Here is a 16,885-nt window from a genome sequence, read left to right as displayed (position 1 = left end):
ACAGTAATGGGACAAGGGTAGTTTTGACAGCAGTCGTTTTTTTGTGTTTGTTTATTATCGGTTTGTGGTGGAGAAATGAAAATTGCAAAAATAATCATTTAGGTCACTTTTTATGATGTTATTTTCATTTCCATACAAAGGCACATATAATCAGTGTGAAACAGGACAGCGTACCACAAACTGTAGGAAACACGACATTGTTGCTTCACGGATAAATGTTTCATTTGTTGTATGTGCTTGGTATTTGTATGGCATGCATAGACCGCGGCCTAATCTGTTCATAGGAAATGTTTACGCTCACGGATTCAGCACTTTTGCCCCTCTACACAGCGTGGATTGATAAGTTACTTTAGTAAATGAAGGTCAATTTGAAGAAATTGGAATGTTTCCAGTGTAGTTCAGTTATTCATTTTTTTTTATTATTTCAATTTATTTTTAATCACATGTGTATGGAAAGAGGGCTGCATTAAGTCAGCAAAAGCATGCCAGCACAACTCAACACGTGCTCAGAGCCTTAGATCGCACCTATAAGTATATACCAAAGGATTTGCAAACAGTTTTTAATGTCATCATATTGCTCAGATAGAACATAAATCAAAAACACAAACATTTCACGACACATCTGCTTCGAATACATTTCATTTATCCTTTTACAAACACACACACATATGAATGTTTCATCCACATGCTCCACGCACGCACGCAGAGAAATATTCGTAATCGGATGTACGGAGTCGTTTTTTAGTTGCTGTTGTTGTTTCGTTAATAGTACCATTACATATAATAATAATAATTGTATAATATTACTCTCTTTCTCTCTATATCTGTGTTTCTTCTATCTCGCTAACCAAACAGCTTTCGGTTTGCATCTATTATACCCTCCCTTTCGCCATTTGCTTATCCCCTTTCGCTTATCTATAAAGTGTTCCGCTTTAGTTTTACTTTTCTTTCTCGTTTCGAAAATCATCACATGTTTTGCTTGCCATTCCAATTACGCTACGTATCCTAATTTCCTTTGTCACACACCATTCTTGTTGCACCGCTGCCGTTGAAAAGATGACGCGAAAGTCACCCTCTTACGAATTGTGTGTGTATAATATATACGGTTACGAAACTGTCCCTTCGTGTAGTAAAACTTTACACGCTGCACCTTCCTTTCTCTTTCTTTCTTTCCTTTTTCTGCCTCGTTTGCTAGCTACAACCCGTCCTTCATCCCTTTATCATTGTTGCGTGGGTTTGTTTGCGTTAAAATTTGCAAATCTATGATTGCACTTGGAACATTCAAAAACTCAACAATCCTACCCCAGAGAGTGTGGGGTGTCGTAACGGGGACGGTCCCCGCATGGACAACACGAACCGCTCGGGCCACACCACCGTGAAACCTTCAAATTGTCATTTTCCTTATCATTAGCCTTGACACCTCGTAGCTGTCGCTCATTCTCTAGGCACCTGCACTGCACTCTACGGCCCCAAACCTCGTTCACAGTTCCTACTTCCATTTTAGGCTTTGTCGCTACCATCTTGTACACACGCACAAAAAATGTAAAGAAATAGTGAACAATCAGTCAATGAGTTCCGTCTCTTCCTTTCACCATTTTTCCTTTTTTTGCTAAATTACTGCTCAACAACACAACACGATCTATTCGAGTATCCCCCTTCTGTCCACTTCTCCAGTGCAAAATAGGGATTAGCTGTCCGCCGCATTCAACGATAAAAGAACGATACTCTCAAACAACAAGAAAAAAAATCCTATAACTTATAATAAACACAAAAAAACCATTACTATCTAGCTCAACGAAATTGATTAAAACTGAACAAACTGCCACATATCTACACCTTTTGCTAGCTAGCTCCCCGTTTCTCCGTCCGCACTACACAAAGGGGGGGTGGTCGAACGAAAGCAACACACAAACAAACGATTCTATTAAACGAAAGTCTAAAACTAACAGACACAATTATGCTAAAAAAACAGAATAAACATAAACGGAACAAAATACTAACATAACTTTAAAAAAAGAAAGAAGCTACACTATACACCTTGTTTTGTTTGCTAAAACGAATCAAACCGTACATAACCAACGAGGAGGAGTGTAACTGTATCAATGAGTACACACACACACGCACACACACGCTTGTACAGTGATGAGTGTGGTGTCGGCGTGTCAGGGAAGTTTGAATAAATATGCTTGCTTATGCTACAGAGCTTCCGTACCGGATATGCTAGCCACAATCTCGCTGGTATATATATATATATATGCTTTAACCTGTTCTTTTACTACACCTACCTACACCACCACCCCACAAATGTGTCTAAATCACAATCATTAGGCTAGGGATGTCTTATCAAATAACACGATCGCTTTTTTTTTGCTAAATACCTCTCTCACTCTCTATCTCTCTCCTCCACCTGGAGGATGCGTAAGGACACATCACGATCTGTCGATCTCTCTCCCCCAAACCTTTCTTCTATTAAGCTACATTCATTTCCTACATTCACACGCGCGCACGCACACACAGACACACACATTGATGTATTAGTAGAAACTGCTGCGCAAAACAAACAAAAAACAACTAATTAAACAGGAATGAGGAGGAGCAAAAAGGGGATGAAAGACAGAAATAACATAATTACATTTAAATTGCTACCGACCTTACCGATACCACTAAACCACTAACTAACTAACACACCCTCTGTCTACTAATTCAATCTTTTACGTGTGATGCGCGTTTTGTGGATATTCACCACCATCCGCCCTTTTGTTCTTGTTCCAATGTTGTTGTTCTCTAATCGGTTCAGTCTTGCGCACGAACATGGAAAGCACCAGCGCCTACTTAGATGCGTGTCGCGTAGCTTTGCACCTGCAGCAGACTCTTGACACTGTCGTTGTACTTCACCAGCACCACCTTGGAGGCGTGTATGTTGAGCTTCTCGCCGGCGCACAACAGCTGCAGACAGTTGGCCCGCGTCAGGAACTCTTCGATCTTCATCTCCCGTATCAGCTCGCGCTGATTGGTTGGCGAATTGTTGGGACATATCTAAAAAGAACAAAAACATTCCAATTAGTAACTCCATTCCGTTCGGACACACCATCATCCAATCTATCTACCTGTCTCAGCACGGCCTCCTTTGACTTGAACTTGAGAAAGGTGCAAAGATCGCTCATCAGCATCCAGCGCTCGTTGTACTCGTCCTTCAGCACATACAGCGGTGGCAGGGGACGATCCGACTCCTCATACTCGAAGTTAATCTCGCCGCCTCCCTCGCTATCCTCACTGCCCGCATCGTGCAGCTCCAGATCTGGCTGCTCTCCGTCTTTCCTTACCTGCCCATTCACTAGCTTCGGCCGTGGCTCAACGCCCCCACCATTCGGAAGACGACACTGCTCGCTCTCTTGCTTCGGAAGCTCGCGCTTGATTTTACCATTCCGCAACCCAGCCGGCAGGGTGGCGGCTGCGATAGCCGTGATGCCGTTGCGCTTACGTGCCGGTCCACCGTCTGTATCGGTCGTTGTGCTGTTGTTGTTGTTGGTGGTGGTGGTGGTGGTGGTGGTAGCACTTCCTCCCACCTCGTAGTGCATTATGTTGGAATTGGAATCACACTGCTTGCTCGAGGTGGACGATAGCACACCGCTGCTACTGGTGCCGCTTGTGTTGAGTAGTGATGTCGTCAGCCCACTATCCGCTTCCTCAAATCCCGGAATGTCCGAGAACACGTTGCAGCCACTCTCTTCTGGATCTACGGTTAGATTGACTAAAATTAGTAAGCGTGTATTGGGTGCACTCAACCTACACAGCGCCACCCTCGAACCCTACCGTGAATCTTCCAAGGTCCATCAAACTTCCAACCAGTCTTGTTCGGTGCCATACTTTGCACGTCCTTCAGGTGATGCTCCAGAAACAGCGTCATATCATCGCTTTCGGCTAGCTGTATCGGTGTCATGCCGGCGTACGTCGCCAGCATCGGATCGGCACCGAAGGCGAGCAGCAGGCGAACAATTTCCACGAACGAATTCTCCACCGCCTCGTGCAATGGCCGCATCCCCGATGGCGCTGGCTCCGAGTGGCTCGCCCCGTACTGTAGCAGATAGTTGGCAATATCCAGATGTCCCTTCGCACACGCTTCGTGCAGGGGCGTATACCCAGCATTGTCCTTCAGGTCGGGATCCATGTCCAGCCGCTCCAAACAGTACACGATGACGTCCTATCAAAACAAACAACCAATCTGACATTAGTACGCATGCTTAAGCGACTCCTCCACGAAGCACACACTTACCGTGTAGCCAAGACGGGCGGCCTTATGCATGACGCTCTCGCCGACACCCTTGTTCAGCACCCAGCTCCGGATCTCCTTGCTGATGTGCGTCTCGTCCTTGCCCTCCATATTCTCGAACGCAGTCACCTTGCGCACGCTTACCGCTCCATTCACGCCATTCACACCGGACGCTCCATGCTGCTGGTTGCCATGGTTACCCTGGCTGTGCTGTTGCGAGGGTTTCTTCTTCTTGCGAATGTAGTCAAACCCCGAACTGCCCTTCCGACGGGATGTACGATGGCCACGGCCACGCTTTTTCGGTGCAGGGGGTACCGTCAGCTGTCCAGCGGTGGTTGTAACTCCATTCGCACCATTCCCGTTCGCGATTGCTGCCCCTCCATTGAAGGACAGCGGTGTACCGGGAAGTTCGCGTTCTCCACGCTCGGAAGCGATCGACGGCGTGTCCCGCTCGGAATCCTTCATCCGCACACTCCCATCCTGCGTATCGTCATCGTCCTCATCGTCTTCCTCGTCTTCCTCCTCCTCCTCTTCCGGCGGTTCCTGCTTGACCTTGACCGTTGCTGGGGTCGGTGTCGCCGCCGCAGCCACCGCTCCACCATCAAGCTCCCCGACGATCCGATCGACGTTGCGCATCAGCTCGTTGTACTTCTCGTCGTACGTCACGTTCTGCAGACCTTCCTCGAACAGGGGCGGCGGTTCTGGGTCGCAGCTGAGCGGTGGCGCCGACTGGGGCCGCTCACCATCCCCTCCAAACACCTCGCGGATCATCTCCTTGCTCTGCATCGCCTTCTGTTCGGTGCGCGTACGCGACTTCAAGATGGCCGTATCGAAGAGTGACTTTTTCTTCTTGCTGTTCTTGCTGAACAGTGACTCCGATTCGGCACCGGGAGTAGGCAACAGTTCGTACTCCTGCTTGGGTTTGGTGCTCTCACTGCTGGAGGTGTTGTTGCTGTTGGCGCCCTTACCTGCGCCCTTTCCACCCTTACCCCGACCGGACGACGATGAGACGGTAGGCTTCGCGACCTGTGCCGCAAGGCAGCGACGGTGCAGCAGCTCAATGATTGAGCTGAACTTTTCATTATCGTCAAGCTTCTTGCGCTCCTGACGGGTCTGTTCCTCCTCCTTCACACGCACTGGTGGGGTTGAGGCGAAGGATGACGTCCCGGGCAACGGTTGCTGCTGCTGCTGCTGCTGCTGCTTAGCAGCAGCCTTCGTTTTGAAACGTTTGGGCGGTGCCGATCCGACATCACGTTGGCTTAGCTTCTTCACAATCTCCGAGAACGTTTCCGACCCATCGCTATGGTGCGGCGAGTCCAGATCCGGCAGGGACGTGGATATCCGATGCATGTACAACCCACCGTCGATCGTGATCAGCTCGGGCGGTACCTTCAGCGACCGCTTGTACTCGTACAGTTCCTTCTCCCAGCCGGGATAGAAGTGATCCGGAGCGACGGCTGTCTGCTGGTTGAGCTCTTTGAGCGACTTCTTCACCCCAGCCACAGCGGAGCTGCTGGAAGCGCCGGACGCGCCTTTCTTTCTCGCCGACGACGCCGTCGACGTAGTGCTCGCCCGGCGCGATCCACCCTTCGTGGCACTAGCCGTGGACTGCCTTCGACTGGCGGGTTGACCGTCGACGGGCAGCCTCTTAGCCACCTTCCGCGAGCGCAACCGCTCCGCCATATCCGCCTGCCCTTCCTCCCCCTCACTCGAACTGTTCGCCGACTCGCCTGAACCAGCCGACGAGTTTGGCGCGTTTTTTGAAGCCTGTCGAGTACGTTTGCGCGGCACGACCGCGGATGATTCGGCCGCTTTTCCACCGTCCGAATCCGACTCCACCACGCGCGACTTGGACCGCTTGGTCGTTGGTTCCCCGGCGGATAGTTTACGCTCCTTTTTGGCCTTTTTTGACGGCGTTCGTTCACTGTCCACGCGATTCCGCGTGCCCGCTGCTCGCTGATTCTGCCCCGGATTGGGACAATTTTCGACGATCTTATCGTTGCGCAACACTTTACTGTTCGATCGGCGCCGTTCGGCTTCCCGCTTGCTGCGCGACCGTGTCATAGTTTCTTCTGCTTCCTCCTCCTCCTCCTCCTCTTCGGACGATGAAGAGCCCGAGCTGGAGGATGACGAGTCCGACGACAGTTCTGCCTTCGAGCGGGAGTTAGTACGCGTTTTTACGAACTTTTTCTTCGCGCTGGCACTCTTGTCCTTTTGCCCACCGTTGCACGCGGACGATTCATTCACTTTGTGACCGTGCTGTGCTTTACCGCCCGCATTGCCACCACCTCCAGAGGGTCCTCCCGCACCACCACCACCCCCTCCACCGGTTGCATCACCGCGCTTCCGTGCTGAATCGTTGTTCGCCGCGCTGGATCCATTTTTGTGCGGCGTACGCACGGCTCGAGGTTCGTCGTCTGAGCTAAGATCACTGTTTTCGTTGGGTTCCTGCTTGATAGCACCGCTCTGGCATCGGCTGTTGCTCGACTGTTGTCCACGCTTTGAGCCAGGTGCTCTGGTTCCCTTCGGTCGACCTCGCTTCTTGGGCCCTTCATTCCCGGTTGACTTCTTCGTCCCGGGCTCGCTGCTTTCCCCGCACGAGGAAGACGCAGCGGAAGACGATGGCGATCGTGATCCGGGACCACGGGTACGCTTCCGCTTTGCGTTTGGTGCTAGCGCATGTGGCCTACGCTTTGAGCCCGGTTTGCCACCGTCCTCTTCACCCCCGTCGGCCGTCACATCACCATCCCCGTCGGAGGATTTCAGCGACAGCGTCGGTGCAACGCTCGACCGATGACGCAGCTTCCGAACACGTGCTTTCGCGCGCTGTGCTGCGGCAGAAGCGACGCGTGCCGTTTCACTGTCCGTGCTGCTCGAGCGACCCAGCTTTGCTTCGTGCTTCTGCTCCAGCTCCAAGCGCTGCCTTTCCCGATGATTGCGTGCCACCTTTTCCGGCTGCACTGGCCCTTTGCCGTCCTGCTCTTTCTGTTGCTGGGACTGCTGGCGAAGCAGTAGCAGCGGTTTGTCCTCATCGCTTGAGCTTTCACTTCCATTGCGGTCACCCTTCAGACGATGCGGCGAGCGGGCAGAGTTGAGCACTTCTTTCGGAATTGCCGAAAGATCGGTCGACGCACCTTCAGCCAATGGGTCCGTCGGTTCGAGGGAATCAATTGCAGGCCAACCGCGACCACTGGTCGATGCGGCTGACGCCGTCGTCCCAGCAGCTCGTTTCCGTCGTCCACGCTTCTTGCCCGTTTGCAACTGCTCGACAAACTCGTTGCAGGCGCTGCCCCAGTCCAGGATGTCCAATGCGGACGCACCATCCAGATCTGCCGGTGGAACAATTGACCGTTTCTTATCATCACTTGTTTCCTCACCACCAGCGCCTTCCTGTCCGTCCTTCTTCAGCTGAGCAGGATCGTCGATCGATCGTGCCGGCGGCATGCTGACCACACTCGGCGTCGGCAATGGTGTATAGCCTTTCAGTTCACCCTTGGTACGAAACCGTGAGGACGGTGAAGGAATTTCATGCATCGGAGGGACAATGCTGGCTGCGACCGGAGATGCACTGGCGATCGATGTCTTCTGGGAACGATCTTCCTCCGTTGGTTGCTCCACTCCCGGTGGCTGCTTGCGGAGCTGATTGATGCGCTGCTTTTCGTACTCCTTCTGCTCCAGGCTGGTGCGAAGCTTCGATATCACCGACTGATCCGCTCCGCGATGATGCTGGGCCGGTCCGTAGTTGGAATGAACCGATGGTGGATATTGAGAGACACCTATCGGCGCTTCTGGCGCTACTGTCGATTGTGAAGACGGTAAATGATGGGGTGCTTGACTGTGCGACTGCTGATGCTGATGATGAAGCTGCTGCTGCTGCTGCTGTGGATGTGGTGGCATTTGATGTGGAACCTTAGCCATAGCTCCTCCGGCACTGCCACCGGTATAGTGGATGTGTGATTGCATATGATGGACGGCAGCCGTATGCTCCTGCGGTGGCTTCAAGGACTCGCCATAGCGAAACGATTGAGACTCCTTGTGATATGCCGCCGGATCGGTATGTGGATGCGGCGGATATGGTGGATGTGGTGGAGCGTTCGGTTCTTCCTTCGCGTATCCACCGTAAGCATGGGCAGTGTACGGTGCTGCCGCACTTCCACCCCTCAAGTGCGGTTGATGGTACACGGGCATCACATGATCGTCGCGAGCTTTTGGTGGCATACCGGCAGCATGATGCTGATAGTAGCGTGAATCATACTGCTGTGGTTGCTGCTGCTGCTGCTGTTGCTGCTGCTGCTGCTGCTGCTGGTGATGTTGCTGCAAAATGGCCTGTGGATGGTGGTGATAGTTGGTCGTTATCACGGATGGATGTACAGCAGGTGGACCGTTGGACATTTCAGGTGGCGATGGACGTTTGCCGGCGGGCGGATAATGATGACCTGGAGGACCGTAGCTTGGATAAAGACCTTCCCGCGAAGGTCCATAACGTCCATCGAATGACGGAGCTCCTTGGGCAGATGCATGCGATGATCCCTGTGGTGGAGGCGCTTGACTACGTGACGCCTGTGGCTCTTCATACTTGGCTACCTTGGCGGGTGTTGGAGCTATTGCAGGAGAATTACTTCCCGGCGGAACTGGACCTTGCTTGGTGAGGGCGGCTTCTGCTGCTGCTGCAGCTGCGGCGGCCGCTGCCGCTCGCTTCTTCGGTACCAAACCCTGTGGAATGCGGGTCGGAAACTTGCCTGCCTGCAGGTCCGCCATCACATCCGACGAGGGTGACGTTTTCTTCTTCAGCATACTCTCCACAAACTTGCGATCCTCGATGCGGGGATCGTCCATGCGCGGCTGAGAAGCTCCAGATGCTTGTCCTGCCATGACACCACCGTGCGACGGTGGATTAGAGCGAGAGTTCGAGGCACCGGCTGGTAATGGGGCCGCTTGCCCTGTTACGATGCTTCCGGATCCCGATTTTCCACCAGGACGTCCGTATTCTGGTCCCGCTGGAGGATAGTACACGCTCTTGCTGCTTGCCGAGGCCACGGAAGATCCGGATCCAACTGACGACGATGAGCCTTCGTACGCTCCCGGAGGCATAGGCCCGGATCGTGAGGGAGGATACTGATATGCCGGAGTTGTCAGCGGTCCTCCAACGGCACGATAGTTTGCCGACAAGTAGGCATCCGTTTTCTTATCATAGCCGGGAGGAATTGCTGGACTTATCACCGAAACGTGACGTGTTGGCGAAGGTGTTGGACGCGGTGGGAGATGCGGTTCCGGTAGTCTACCACCCAAGGCCGGAGGACCAGAAGAACCTTGAGCAAAGTTCGGTCCCGGAGCACCTCTTGGAGGAATGTGTTTTTGAAAGTTTGGACTAAAGTCGACCTTGGGTACTACCTCTCGTGGTCGTCCATTCCCGACACTGCTGTTACTGCTACTGCTGCTGATGCTACTGTTACTGGCACTCGTCGCGTAATCATCACACCCCGTCGAGTCCGCTTTAGTCTTAACCGTTTTCACAGAAAGATCCAGCGGAGACTCACGCTTCGGAGCAATGATTACTGGGGTCGTTGCCACGACGGTAGCGTTCATGTCTCGTTGCGTGCTTAGGCTGCCTTCTCCTGTTGCCAGAGCTGCCTGCGATGGTGGCACAGGTGCCGACGAGGATGATGCGCTGGATTGTCCCGTCGATCGAGGTGGTCCATGCTGTTGTACCGTGGGAAGTGTATTAGAGCCCGCACTGGAAGCCGATGCTGATGATGATGCTGGCGGTGCTGTAGCAATTACACGCACGGGAATGTTCTTGCTTCCCGCCACAGGTGGATGGATTACGGCGGATGGTGCAGCACCTGCCGATGGTGGAGTTGGTTGCAATGGTGGAGGACCTTGCTGACGTCCTGCCGGTGGATAGGGAAGCGAAGGCTTTGCTTGATACGACTGTTGCTGTTGATGGGGCTGTTGTTGCACCTGTCCTCCGGGTGTGGGTTGAGGCGGTCCGCCGGTAGTATACGAATGAGCATACCGATCGTACGGGCTATTACCGCTTATCACAGACTGTTGGGAGGAGTTATGATGTTGGCTCGGGCTAACAACACCTCCAGCATGGTGCGGACGGTTGGGATACCCAGCACTCGAATAGGAGGACGACGACGATGGCTGACTTTGATAGTACGAAGTAACCGGTCCGGGAGGATGCGATGGAACTCCCTGTTCGTTTGGTTTCGGTGGCCCCGAATGCATGTACATTGTCGGAGGACCTGCTCCAGGTGGGATGTGGTACAACGGCTCACTGGAACCATATCGATGATGTGGCGGTGGCGGTTGCTGTGGTTGCTGTCCCAGTGGGGAAGGATCTCTTGACGGAGGACCACTGTACTTCCGATGGTGTGGAGAAGGCACTGGCGATGGCGTAGACGTTGGAGAAGGTGTCGCTTGTGAGTGCTGGTAGTACGGATGGTACTGCTCGTACCCAGTTGGTCCGTAAGGTGCCGGTCCCTTCGTCGGTGGTCCCCCGGGAGTGGATGAAGTTCCCGGACTACCGCCCGCACCAGCAGCCGGCCCATGTCTCGGACCCTGCTGTCTTGCCGATGGGTTGGACGCAGCGGCATGTGCCGCTTCTGCTGCCGCCTGCTTTTCCTTCGCCTGATGTGCCTGATACACTTCCGCAAACTTTTGCTCCATATTGTAGTCCAGCCCCTTGTAGTTGCCGGGTCCAACACCACGGTCCAACACTTCGTGCCGTCTGTCCGGAGCCGTACCAGACCCACCACCACCGTAATGCTGCTGTTGAGGAGGATACTTTCCACCCGCTCCTTGCGGTTGAGAAGGAGACGAGCTGGAACCGTACGTCGATCCCGACACGGGACTGGGTGCATTTTTGTACTGCCCGTAATATGCCCCCTGGTGTTGTTGATAATGATGCTGCTGCTGGCTCGTTGGTGGTGGTGGAGCAGGTGATGAAACCGGACTTGCACCCATGTCTTGTGGACTGTTGCGTGCGCCTGGGGCAGCAGGACCTCGCTGCAGTTGATGCGACGGGTGATGCTGTCCTGGGCCAGGTGCGGGCCAATTCGGTGGCGGTGGATGCATCAACCCACCGGCTTGCGGAGGAACTACTGGTGGTCTGTGTTGATGCGCGTAGTACGCCGCTGAATCGTACGGTGATCTACGGTCCATCTGTACTCCCGCAGGTCCTGGAGGACGCGTGCTATTTCCACTGCTGCTCATCCCTACCGTGCTGCTGCTGGTAGGCTTTTTATGCTGCTTGTAATCTCGGTACAGGATATCTTGCGAATTCTGCATCATCTGCGCTTCGCGTCTCTCGGCGGACGGTGATCGGGTTGCTGAAGGTGGATTAGAAGGAGCATGAGGCCCTGGTATCGGACCTCGTCCGGTAGTGTGATTTGGGTAGGGCTGTTTCACCGTTACGATCGTTCCCTCCTGCAGCAGTAGCTGCTCTTTGTTGTGATCCAACCGAAACTCAGGATCCTTCACCTTCGGCAACGAAGTGTATGGCGAAGCGGGGTGAGCATGGGCACTTGCATTTGGTGCCGACGCCGCCGAAGGTGGCACAGATGCCTCCGGATAGTACGTTCGCACATTGTTCACAATGATACGCTCCGTGCCGACGACGGACGTTGGACCTGCGTGGGGAGCTTTTCCGGCGTAGTTCACTAACCCACCGGCCGATCCGTACGGCGGTTGATGTGGTGAGGATGATGAAGGAGCGGGTGATGGATCTCGCGACGAAGGTGATGTCGAGGATGGTCCAGATCCATTCGCACCGCTGGAAGGACGGTTATGGGATGCCGCCGGTGGTACTTGAGTAAAGTGTTTGCTGCTAAATTCGGGAGGATTCCACGTTTTCGGTGCATGATGTCCTCCAATGGGTTGAGAAGAGGCAGGTGGCGGTGGCAGGGGTGCCACGCTTTTGTGGATCACATGTGCCTTCGGTTCCTGTTCCACGCCATTCTCCGTCCCCGAGGTTGAGCGACGGTACTGATTGTTGGACGTTTGTGGGGCGTGTCCATAAGAAGACGCACTACTTCCTGCTGCTGATGACGATGATGATGATGAAGAAGATGTAGTGTCTACCACCACTCCCCTGGAGGAGGGCGGATACTCGTTCTGGGAACTAGCACCTTTCACAACCACTGGACCCTCGGGCGGGCCTTGAGACGGAGGTGGATTTTTCAACTGTAAATCCGCAATGTAGTTTCGCTCCTTGATAAGCTTGCTGAACGTATCCTGCGATACGTATGGTGAGGAGCTGTTGCCAGGTTGCTGCTGCTGTTCGTAGCTCGAAGTAGGCGGGTAGTTGCCATGCGCCCCATAGTGCGCGTGCTGCGCCGCAAACCCTTTGGTAAAGTCTGGATTGGAGATTTTCAACTCGCTCGTCGTACGCACATTCATCGAAGCGGCAGTCGAGATTGTTGAGTTGGTGGTGGTCGATGACGGCGACGTTTGGCTGGACGGTACCGATGATGCCGTGCCAGACGCTAGGCAACTAAAGTCGGGCGTTTTCATGTGCAGCTGGGTGAGACTCTTCGTCGCCGTTGTGGTCGACGTTGGCACGGAAGAGGACGAGGAGGAGGAGGAGGAGGTGGATGTGCTCGAGGCGAACTGTTGTTTGGAAAAGTCCGGAATACTGGCGTAGTACTGTGGTTTGCGTGCTTTTACGGGCAGATGCCCGTCGTTACTGTTCGGAGCGACCGATGAGTCACGTCCCGATCCGGAACTTCGGCTCGAAGATGCCTCCAAGCTGGAGGACGCTGGCGATGCCACCTCCTGTGTCGGTCCAGAGCGTTCCTCTTCTCGGAAGTCCAGCGAACTGTTGCTGCTGCTGCTACGCACTCCACCGTCCAACTCTCCCGAGGGACTACTGCTTACTGTAGTCTCACTTGAATGACGTATTCTTCCCCCCGAAGGTGTTTGTTGGGGAGAATCTGCCACCTCCTTCGTGCTGCTTGCCGGTTCTTTCACCGGCACCTGAGCTCCATCACCACTGCCACCAACTCCACCGTTGGCTACCAGTGCGGGTGGTGTAGTTTTATGTTCCTCCATCAACCGTAACCCGGCAGCTGCACTTTTCGCTTTGCTCAGGGAGGAAGTGGTCGCCAGCGTTGCCTCACCATTCGCTCCTTCGCCCACGCTAGCTCCTGCTCCCGAAATGATTAGGCTACTCTTTGCCAACCGTTTCCCACTATCCTGCAGACCTTTGAGCAGTGAAAGCTTGATCACGCGATCAAGCAGATGACCACCGTCCACCTTCAGCTCAACCTCGTCGTTCGCTACCTCCGTAAACTGGAGTGGATTGCGGGCGGACACCGGTGGTTGCTGTTGCTGCGGTTGATGGTAATCCGGCCGACTGGGTGCTCCCGTATTGAGGCTACCCATCGTTCTACTACTATCACTATTGACGCTCGTCTTGTCTTCTCTCGGCGACGACTCCACGGCTGCCACGGCGTTTTGGGACGCTTGCATCAAGCTGTGATGTTCTACTTTGCTACTATTACTGTTCGCTGTATCGTTCGCTTGAAGAGTTTTACAGCCTTCGGCACTTTTGGACTCTTCCGCCACGGGTGGACCGGGATCAGGTTCCGGTGGGACGGCTGCAGATTCACGACATTCGAGAACCGTGCCTTCTCGTTGCTCTTTCACACCCTTGCTGTTCGCTGCAGCTTGTGATTCCTCGCTTGTTTGACCGTCGGAAGCACTGCTGCTACTCTTTTCACTCGTCTGCTCCCGTCCACTTAATCGCCCGGAGTCATCCATCGCCGAAGTGTTCGGTTTCTTTTCACATCCTTCTTCAGATTCCTTTACGCCTTTGCCAGGCTCTGGCCTTTCCTCTATCACTACTCCATTCGCGCTGGGGTCTACATTGCCTTCCGGCCTGGACTCTTTCCCTATCACAGCATTCGCAGTCACCTCTGCCGTTGTCGGCACAGCGATCTCGGAAGATGGTGGTGATCGTATTCGTTCGTTCGGAGCAGCGGATGTTGTCGTGTTCGCTTCCTGGCTCTTGGAGCCACCGTCCGTGGCAGTCGCTTGAGATTCTGCCTCGTTGCTGTTGCTGCTGCAGTCACTGTTGTTAATACTATTTACACTATCACTACCCTTACAATTACTGCTAGGCCGTTCTTCGGCGGCGTCGGCGTTGCTGTCACCAGCTTTATCACTACTGCTGCTATCCACCGTGGATGACGTTGAGTACGCTGATCCCTTCAATGGTACACGCGAGTCACTGACAGCCGGTGAGCTCATCTTTTCCGGTGAAGCTGTAGATGATTCTACCACCGGTGGTGGAGTCCGTACTGGGGGGCTTCTCCTTGCAGACGTCTCTTCTTCCACGACATTACTACTGCTCAGTGTTGGATCTCCGCCGGGAGAGGACGTCGACGTGGGTAAAGACTCGGAGAGCTCCGAAGATGATTCTTTGGAGCACACTTCATCCTTTGCAGGATCATTGGATGATGTGGATGGTTTTGCAACCGGGTCCGCCATCGGCCCATCATTCGACGCCAGTGGATTCTTCTCCACCACCACCGCTGGTTTAGGCTCCTTTAGCGTACTTTCTGCTGTCGATTTCTCCCCCTCGACGGAGGTGGTACTAATCTCGGGCGATTCTTCCGGAACTGCTAGTGGATCGACGGCCTCCTGCTGCGTGCTAACTGGCGACGGTGACGTTTCTGTCTCCATGTCGGCCGGAGTAGTCACTTGTTCGATTTTTGGTTCACTTTGTTCTGGGTTGTTTGTTGTTGTTGCTGCTGCTGCCGGAGCTTCTTTTTCCACTGCCGGGGTGCAGGCAGCGACGGGTGCTGCATCAGGCGACTGACTTTTAACGGCCGCTGACGGTGCCGTAGCCGTGGAAGCTGTAGATGTCTCTGTGGATGGATCAGCTACCGTTGCAGGGGCCGACACTGTTGCTGCTTGTGATGACTCCATCGTTCATTGGTTTGATGCTGCAAAGAAGAATGAAATGGAAAAGGAACCATTAATCACACTGTCGTAAATGTGTATCTTTTCAGGGAATATGTGTAGAGTCAGTAGGTAAGTTCTTGCGATGTTCAGCACAAATCAATAATTTGGAAAAACAGATTACATAGACTAATTCCATTTGCTACGCGTAAGCCTAGTCCCCACTTAACCAGAGTTGCAATTAAACGTATCATCGCTCTGTGCATTCGCTCGTAAATTATCCACCCACCTTCTGGCCCTGTGTCCCTGCTGATAACGGGATCCAAACACACCCCGGGGGAGGGTGGCTTGCAATTAAATTACTCTCGCTGCAGCTCGATGCGTTTTGCGATAATGAAATTTCGAGGTCGTCGTTGGCACACACACACAGCAATGACCAACTTTTGCCAAAAGGTAGGGCAAAATGTAGGTTAGGTGATATTCAATATTATCTGCGTGGTCATATTGACGACAAAAAGCTGTTGAGCATTGGTTGACGTTGTCCTGCGAGTGCGTGGCGCTCTTATCCAAACGTAACAATTTAAACTCTCCAAACGAGCACGTACGGTTTTACACACGAAGCTAATTGTAATGCTAATTGCATACCTTTAGGCAAATTTGCCCGCGCATTAAACGCCCAAAGTCACGCAATTGATACCGCTAAAGGGATGCTCTTTTCAATCACTTGTTAGGCACGCTCTATCAAGCCTGTCTCTTGGGGGAAGGGGAGGAGAAAAACAATCGGGACAAACAGGGAGAACGTGAGAGCGATACCGTCGCGGGTTTTGCATCAAATTTAACAAACACAAGGAGGAGGAAGAGGTCAAACAAACGGTACCAGTGTAGCTGCAACTCCCGTAGTATCAAATCGAATCGAATCACTTTCCAGCTGATTTAATTTTCTCCCCCCCCAAACGTGCCGACTGTCCCGACGCCACCCAGTCCCTCATGTCTCTATCTATCGACAGGGGTTTCACTGACCTAGCGACTGTCGCCTACTGTGTGGTATGACGAGATATTAAACCTACCACACTGCTCACTCGCAACGCCGAATCGGTCAATTTGCCATCACCATGGCGCCCATGTTTTGTGTAGGACCGGGGGCAGTAAATAGACCGGGCACACAAGTAGGCGAGAGGAACACCATCCTGGAGCAACAAATAGCGATGTTTGGTCGCAAGAAGAGCGTGGAGAAAGCGCACACCAACCAACAAAAACGGCTCTACTCTCGTCCGTGGTTGGCGGAGACCGCGTGGAGGCGTCCGTTAAACAACGAAACGATTATTAACGACCAGTAGGGAGAAAAGAGGGGAGGTTGAATGGTAGGAAGGGAGGGAGGGTGCACAATGATGGAATGCAAATTTTATGCTACCGTGATCGTTTCTCGCCCCGACGTGAGAGGAACGTCTTTCACTTTACTGCCCGTCCTCCCCTGCTGCTGCTGCTGCTGCTGCTTTCTCACACTTTCTCGCTCGAAAACATTATTATCAAACGACCTGGAGCATCTCTCCCCCTTCTCTCTGGTATGTGTCTGGCACATTTTCTTCCTTCTTCTTCACTTCTCGCGCGCCGGTTCATTGGACATTTTCTCCATATAATGGTGCGCCCTCCTTTTTATGTTCTTCAATAAACCCACCCCACCGTCGCCCCTTCTCTGCCGGGCAA

The 16,885-nt window shown here is 53.2% G+C and overlaps 1 protein-coding gene across 3 annotated transcripts in view; it reads right to left on the bottom strand.

Annotated features, from left to right (window-relative positions):
• Positions 1–609: 609 nt before the first annotated feature.
• The window catches only part of LOC1269697 (mucin-19), a 58,747-nt gene continuing 42,471 nt past the window's right edge, over positions 610–16,885 (bottom strand). For 2 of the 3 annotated variants that reach the window (XM_061650969.1, XM_061650970.1), the window contains 4 exons: positions 4,274–15,225; positions 3,814–4,201; positions 3,108–3,751; positions 610–3,036 (listed from right to left, as the gene is read on the bottom strand). In XM_061650969.1, the coding sequence (XP_061506953.1) occupies positions 2,833–3,036; positions 3,108–3,751; positions 3,814–4,201; positions 4,274–15,208 (12,171 nt within the window). In that variant the 5' untranslated portion in view covers positions 15,209–15,225 and the 3' untranslated portion in view covers positions 610–2,832. The remainder of the gene's footprint in view (positions 3,037–3,107; positions 3,752–3,813; positions 4,202–4,273; positions 15,226–16,885) is intronic. The other variant, XM_061650971.1, reaches the window with a different exon arrangement.

This window comes from Anopheles gambiae, chromosome 2 (genome assembly GCF_943734735.2).
Source record: "Anopheles gambiae chromosome 2, idAnoGambNW_F1_1, whole genome shotgun sequence".
Classification (NCBI taxonomy): Eukaryota; Metazoa; Arthropoda; class Insecta; order Diptera; family Culicidae; genus Anopheles; species Anopheles gambiae.
The sequence above is the reverse complement of the archived record's forward strand: the minus strand, read 5'-3'. Positions and strand labels throughout refer to the sequence as shown.